The sequence below is a fragment of the Vipera berus genome, assembly GCF_964194415.1.
Source record: "Vipera berus genome assembly, chromosome: 1".
In the NCBI taxonomy this organism is placed as follows: domain Eukaryota; kingdom Metazoa; phylum Chordata; class Lepidosauria; order Squamata; family Viperidae; genus Vipera; species Vipera berus.
This window is the reverse complement of record NC_138202.1, coordinates 119,281,102-119,289,082: the sequence shown is the minus strand read 5'-3', so window position 1 is coordinate 119,289,082 and position 7,981 is coordinate 119,281,102. Positions and strand designations below refer to the sequence as shown.

General features: G+C 38.8%; 1 protein-coding gene across 1 annotated transcript; it reads right to left on the bottom strand.

Moving 5' to 3' along the window:
* Positions 1–1,536: 1,536 nt before the first annotated feature.
* Positions 1,537–2,496, bottom strand: LOC308660107 (olfactory receptor 5AR1-like; the record flags this gene model as incomplete). Its single annotated transcript, XM_081314327.1, has 1 exon — positions 1,537–2,496. The coding sequence occupies one exon, from the start codon at positions 2,494–2,496 to the stop codon at positions 1,537–1,539; it is 960 nt and encodes a 319-aa protein (XP_081170453.1).
* Positions 2,497–7,981: the final 5,485 nt, after the last annotated feature.

The following is a 7,981-nucleotide window of genomic DNA, read 5'->3' as shown; positions in this document are numbered from 1 at the left end:
TAGATCAGAGGATTAAGCATTGGGATCATGACCAGAACATAAAAGCCCATTTGTCTTGGTTCATTGTATAGCTAGATGAGGGCCGGAGGTACATGAATACTATTGTGTTATGGAATATCTGAAAAGTGGTCAAATGAGAAGCCCAGGTGAGAAAAGCCTTGTGCTTGCCCTCAACAGAGCACATTCTCTGAATTGTTCCCCAAATATAAACATAGGATAGAAGAATCATAGCTATAGTGCTCACTTCAGTGAAGCGAACAAAGATAAACAGTACATTACGATTAACATATTTGTCAGAGCAGGAGATCCTTAAGTCTGGAACTATGCTTTAGAAGAAGTGATTGATAAGATTTGATGTGCAGAATGGTGATCAGAATGTAGAGGAAGTGTCTACTATCATATCCATAAGGCTTATATTGTATACAACAGCAATTATTTGCTGGCATAGTTGTTTTGGATTTTATAGCTGAATAGAGAAATGAACTGCAGATGGCCAATATCTGTCATAGGCCATCAGAGCCAATAAAAGGCACTCTGTGTCTACAACTGTGGCATACAAAAACAGCTGTAAAACACAGGCACTTTAAGAAATCCTTTTAGTTTCAGCTAATAAAGCAATCAGAATTTTAGGAGCAATGGCTGAAGAACAGCAAAGATCAATAATGGAGAGGTTTTCTAGAAAGTAATACATGGTTTGTGAAGTTGGGATTTACTGCACATCAATAGAATTATCCCAACATTCTCTAATACACAGTGACACATACTGAGAGCATAATCATAAAAAGATCAAATCTATCAAAGGAAGGAAAAAGATTTGCATTCTTTTGAGTTCCACCTTTTTTTGGCTTCTCAATAATCCAGAGCACCAGGGCCACATTTTTTATTGCATTCATCTAAATTATCATTAAATTTACATTAAACAAAAATACAAAGTGGGGCAGTGTGTACAGGTATTCTAATCTTTATGAGAACTCATATTAATACTTTGTGCTAGTGGTGCGACTGCTTCTACAAAAAATTATCTTTGAATGAATGTTGAAAATATTATGAAAATTTTGAGCTACTGTAGGACGAGTGGAAATTTGCCTGGTTCCAACTTATCTCTCCAGCTTGAGGGTCTGGTGCTTATGAGCTTATTAATAGGTAATTAGTTGTTTTTTTTTGTGAACTATGAATTAACTTTAACCAGAAGCATTAGCTTATTTGTGCTTTTGCCTGCTAGAAGTAACACCTATTAGAAATAGCTAGGGGGGTCGACCACAAACACTCCCTTAGGTTGACCAGAAATGTCTTCTATATAAACTAGCTGACAGGTTGTGGTTCTGACCCTTGGCTGACACATTACACATGTATTCTTTTTTTCCACTGAGTCCTCCCCCCTTTTTAAAAAGGAAATAGAGATTTTTATTAAGTTACCTATTAAATTTGTCTAGGACCACATCCTTTAAAAATGTATGTATCCCCAAGGTGATTTTATCACACCTTCTAGATAAATCTTTTGTATGTCCCTCCCTCTCAAATCGCCACCCTAACAAGCTATTGTAAAACAAAATTTCTTCCTTTCCAAATCCATATATGGTCAAGAGATTTTGACATAGCATCTTTCACTTCCTTGTTCCTCAGGCTGTAGATCACGGGGTTCAGCATGGGGATCACAACTGTGTAGAACATAGAGGCCCATTTGTCTTGGTCCATGGAGTAGCTAGAACTTGGCCGGAAGTACATGAAGAGCATTGTCCCGTGGTATATCCCAACAGCTGTCAAATGAGAGGCGCAGGTGGAAAATGCTTTGTGCCTGACCACAGCAGAGCGCATTCTCAAGATTGTAGCCAAAATGTAAACATAGGATACAAGAATCATTCCAATGCTGCTTGCTTCAACAAAGCCAACAAAGGTAAATAACACAATCTCACTAATATAGGTATCAGAACAGGAGAGTATTAGAAGTGGAGGCTCATCACAGAAGAAGTGATTGATAACATTGGAGCTACAGAAAGATAGCCGGAATGTAGAGGAAGTTTGTATCATTGAATCTAGCAGGCCTGCAAAATATGCAATAGTGATCATTTGCTGGCAGGCCTTTTTGTTCATGATGGTTGGATAGAGGAGTGGATTGCAGATGGCCACATATCTATCATAAGCCATCACAGCCAACAAAAGGCATTCTGCATCTGCAAGGATAGCAAATAGAAAGAGCTGCATAACACAGCCACTGTAAGAAATCCTTTTAGTTTCACTTAATAAGTCAATCAGCATTTTAGGAGCAATGGTTGAGGCACAGCAGAGATCAACAAAGGAGAGATTACCTAGGAAGTAATACATGGGTTTGTGAAGTTGGGGTTTAATGTAAATCAACAGAATGATCCCCAGATTCCCTAATACAGTGATGACATAAACCAAGAAGAAAACTGTAAAAAGAACCAGCTGCATTTTGGGATTATCTGTGAATCCTTGAAGAATGAATTCAGTAATGGCAGAACCATTTCCTTTATCCATGATTTCTTGAAGAGATGGATTGGTTCAGGTGATTTGCTTATCCTGAAGTGTCTGTCTGATCCCTTGTAAAGAGAGAGAATATTATATTACTTAGGGCTTCACCTGTGTTCCTATCTTCATGCAAAAAGAAACTATATTTTTTTCAAGAGGGTTGGGACCACACTACTTATACCTAACTCAGCATACAGCATATTTGCTAGGTAAAATTTGTTTATTATGCAAAAATGTAGTCATTGAGAATATATATAAAATTCTAATATACCTGCTTCATTTTCTATTTCAGTCAAATGAAGGGTGCCGATTAATATATTGCTACAGTCGATAAATTACTATAAAAGTATGTGTCAAACTGTAATGCATTTATGTGTGCTAGCAGCCATACTTTCTCCTATTCCATCTGTTTGTAAGCTTTGCAAAATATCCTAGAAAGGTGGGGTCATTTGAAAACTGCATATCTGCTATTTTAGGTTCCATTTATCCCAATATTCCCTTTGAATGGTAGATGATAAATTGGCACTAATAGAGCACATGAAATTCCCACACTATTCATTTCCCAGTTTTGTTTTTTTGGGTTCTAAATTTCAGGTTCCACCAGCCATTAAAAGATTATTGGTTTCCATTACTCTCAATGTTCTAACAACATGGAATTTCATGTCCTTTTATGGTGCAATAAAACATGTGTTTGCTTTTCCACAATTTTTTCCTCCATATTTCCCAAGTGACATACCTTTCTGTACCTAAAGTGTCTGTTGCTTGTGTTCATAGCTGAACCTCTTTTTATGTGGAGCCAAATAATATAGGAGGTAGATATATGCAATTAACTTACCTTAAAGGTGCTTTTTTAAAAAGGCAACTGGACTGTTTTTTCCTTGAAGAAGACGTTTCACTTGTCATCCAAGAAACTTTGTCAGTTTTGAAAGAATGGGGGGGGGGAATGGAAGGATTAGTTCTGACAGGATAGGTGGATCATATTGTTACCTTATTCAGCTTTATTTAATCCCATTTATATCCCGCCCTTCTCCGAAGACTCAGGGCGGCTTACAATCTAAGCACAAATCAATGTGCTTTAACATAGATGGCCTCTTTTACTACTCTTTGAAACCAATGGTTCTCTCTATCCAGAATGTGGATATAGAGAACTATTGTAATAGACAAGATAAGACACTACCTATCTCCTGTCTGCAATACAATGCTTTCAGCAGTTCCAAAAAGATTCCACACCCATTTGCATTCTGATTCAGGTGACCCTGAGGGCACAGATAAACCCCCAAGAGGCTCAATGGCTCTCAGAAAGAGTGCTAATGACCAGATAACTGCAAACAAATATGATCCTTCCATTCCCCACCTCCATCCTGTCAGAAGTGATGAAGCTTCTTGGATGAGAAGCGAAACATTTCTTCCTCAAGAAAAAAACCATGTACAGTTGCCTTTTGAAAAAAGCACCTTTGAGATAACCATGGCCTGGATGATTAAGAATCTTCACAGACATTAAACTGTTTAATAATCTTTGGTTAATCAATCTTTTTTGGCCCAATTCATCTCACAGGGTTGTTATTGTGAGGAAAATAGGAGAGGGTGGTGTGTTGGATATGTTATTGAGTTATTGAGTAAAAATAATAAGGCAGGAAATAAATAAATAAATAAATAAATAAATAAATAAATAAATAAATAAATAAATAAATAAATAAATAAATTTTAGACCAGTATTTCAAAGATATCAATTTGGAATATTAATCAATATTTCTAGATTGGCAGTGTCATTTATAATAGGTGGGAGTGCAACTGTTGCAAAGTGATGTCTCCAAATATTCACTGACATCTCTTCATGATCAATGATGTAGAAAGATAGTAGAAGAGTAGGTGCACCAACAAAACCTCCTCTATCAGTTTGGTTAAATATAAAATATATTGGCTAAGATTATTCTTAACGAAGAACCTCACAATACCTCCTCTAAAGAGGCAAAGTGAAAAACAGGTAATTGGGGTCCTATTGATTGTGGTCAAGGAGAAACCTTTAGACATTCTTATAAACCAAGTTGGAGGAAGATAAAATCTTATGCCCTTTCTGAGGAGTAAAGAAATCACACATATTGAAACAGAGAGCAAAATGGATACCCTAGTTATATTGTTCCCTCAAAAGACATAATGTATGTCATAAATATGTCTCTTTTTATCCACAAAGAATCTTCAAAGATCTCATTATGGAGTTTAGATGGTGTCTGGATGGACTGAAGCCCTGGAGGCTGATTTTCAATTGGGAAACCCTATAGAGCTCCCTTGAACAATTCATCCCATGGACAAGAAGGCAGGAAGCCTTTCCATTTTTCAAGACAATGGTCCAAGCAATTTCCTGCCATTCTTTGATACATTTTATTAATGTTACTTCTAGTTGATGTCATATTCTTATTTAGGCTTACATGGATCTTAAATTAGAAAGACTCAACTTAATTAGATCAGGAAAGCTTAATTAAAGCTTGGATCGGATATTCAAGAAGAAAGAATTCCTTAAGATGAAGATGAGCCAGTCTTGTTAAAAGAATCTTTCTGATTCTAGTCATTTGATCTGTATTCTAATATTTTCAGGCTTGCTCTTCATAAAGGGACTTTGTTGAAGGGATCTTTGCAATGGATGCATTTTTCTCTCTTCTCTGTTCGCATCCATCTGCAATTAAGTCTTAAGAAGGATTTAGCATCTCAAAAGTACAAACATTATAAATCCATTGAAACACTGAAATTAAGCTTCGCTCTGACTTTAGTATAGTTTAAAAACTTCTCGGTATATTCATGTATGGATTGTTATTGTTAATATAAACTCAACATTTGTATAAAACATGTGTAATTAAAACTTACCTGGAGTTGAATCAGTGGCATCTTTGCTATTACAAAACTTGTAAATAGGAGCAGAGATCTTAAATCTTTTTTCATATCACTTGGGATATAGTCCCTTATGTACTTCAGTACCTCAGATCCTGGAGATAATTGGTTGCATGTTCATGCTATGTTGTGATAGTTTTAATTGGAGACTATGATTAAGTAAATATCTTAAGTCCCAGCTAAAAATTCCACTTAGGCTTAGGTTTATGTCACTATGATCTTGGAGAGCAAAATGGACATCACCAACCAATTCATAGTGTGTGGGTATGGCTAGGAGGGCACTGACTTTTCTAGGCTGCCCTATCTATGTTTCCTTGTAAAATACATGTGAAAATCCCATTGGTGGAAAATTCCTCTTAGGGTTAGGGTTAGGTCACTATGAACTTGGATAGTAAAATGGACATCACCAACCAACTTGGAGTACTTGGGTTTGGTTAGGAGGGCACCGACTTTTCTAGGCTGTCATATCTATATTTCCTGATAAAATGCATGGGAAAATCTGATTGGAGGAAAATTCCACTTAGGGTTAGGGTTATGTCGCCATGAACTCAGAGAGCAAAATTTACATTGCCAACAAACTCAGAGTTCTTGGGTTTTGTTAGGAGGGCACTTACATTTCTAGCCTGCCTGATCTGTGTCGCCTGGTAAAATACATGGGAAAATACCATTGGAGGAATATTCCACTTAGGGTTAGGGTTTGGTCACCATGAACTCATAGAGTAAAATGCAGATTGCCAACAAATTCAAAGTGCTTGCGTACAGTTAGAGGGCAATAACTTTTCTAGGCTAGATTCTATGAGGTTCCGCAAGGAAAGAGAAGATAATAGCTATTAGTTCTGATTTCTTTGTGGGTAGCAGTGAAATATATGTGAAACTCCCATTGACAATGAAAATGAACCTAGGGTTAGGGTTAAGTCTAGGATTTCAGTTAGGGTTAGATCAATTTAGAATCTGAGCTAAAAAATGGTGTGAGGGCTAGATTCTAGGAGGATCTCAAAATATTGAGAACATAAAAGCTATTCGTTCTGACTTGTTTGTGGAGAGCAGTGATTGTCAAGGAAAATGAAATTCGGGTTAGGTCTAGGGTTAGGGTTAGGGTTAGATCACTTTAGGGTCAGGGCTGAAAAATAATGTGATGGGTAGATTCTAGGAGGTTCTCAAATGAAAGAGAACCTAACATCCATTCGTTCCAAGTTGTTTGTGGGAAGCATTGAAATATATGGGAAAGTCCCACTGAAAATGAAAATGAACCTAGGGTTACGGTTAGGTCTAGGCCCATGATGGGGAACCTATAGCATGTGTGCTACAGGTGGCACACACAGTCATCCCAGTGGGCACGCACGCCATTGCCCCAGAGGGAGGTGGGGCTAGGCTGCTCCCCTCTGCCTCTCCACGTGTGCCTTTGCTCTTGCTCTCTTTTGCTCTGCATTGGGATTTACATAGCTGCAAGAGCTGGGGTGATCCGGGTGGGATGGTGGAGGCAGCTACCAGTGCGAATCCCAGTATGCCTGCAGAGCAATTTTTGCGGACCACCAGCAGCCCAATCTGGGCTCTGGAGGCCTGAAAACGTGATTTTGCATTCCTCCCCCATGGCCAATCTGGGTAGTAGAGGCCTTTTCCAGGCCTCCGGAGCACTGATTGTGCTGTGGGGGCACTGCAAAATCGCCCTGTAGCCTTGGTTCAAGCTCCGGAGGCTTGGAAAGGCCTCTGCTGCCCAGATCGACTATGTGGGGGGTGGCACACAATTGCTCTACAGTCATAGATCCTGGCGGCAGAGGCCTTTTCCAAGCAGCGGCGGTGGCAGGGCGATCTGTGTGGGGTCGGGTGGTGGGGAAACAGCGGCAGTGTCAGATTACAGCAAAGATTAATATTATGAAGGGAACAAGGCAGGGATGACCTTTATCGACATTATTCTTTGTATTGACACTAGACATACTAAATAGAACTATAAGACAGAATAAGGATATAAAAGCTATGAAAGTTAAGAGAGAAGAATATAAGCTACAAGCTTTCACAGATGATCTAGTATTTATCTTGGAGGAGCCAAGAAAAAAAAGGTATTCTCATCTAGCTCAGCTGTTTTCTGTAACTCTAAGCTTTTTCTTTGTCTCCGACGTTCAGCTGGTAATGGCTGCCTGCCTAAATGCAGTCTGCCTTTCTTCTGCCGATTCCCAGGGCTCCTTTGACTCTGCTGGTCCCTGGTCCCCAAAGCTTCACCCCTTGATAGCCACCTCTCCGGGGTAGTTTTCAGTCCAAATGGACCCACTGGCAGGCGAAAATCTGACTTGGGGCGAGGAGAATCTTTCCCGCGGGTCTATCCTTCAGCTACGTCATGTATGGATTCAGAAAAGCTGTTATGTTCTCTTTCTTTTGAGAACCTCCTAGAATCTAGACCTAACACAATTTTTCACTCATGACTTCAAAGTGATGTAACCCTAACCCTAACCATAGTTCTAACCCTAAGCGTAGTTTCATTTTCATAGTGAATGGGCTTTCCCCATGTATTTCACTGCCGGTTCCAAAAGAGTCCGAACCAAAAGCTTTTATGTTCTCTTTCCTTTCAGAACCTCCTAGAATCCCTTTTCACATGTTAATCCAAAGTGATCTGTCC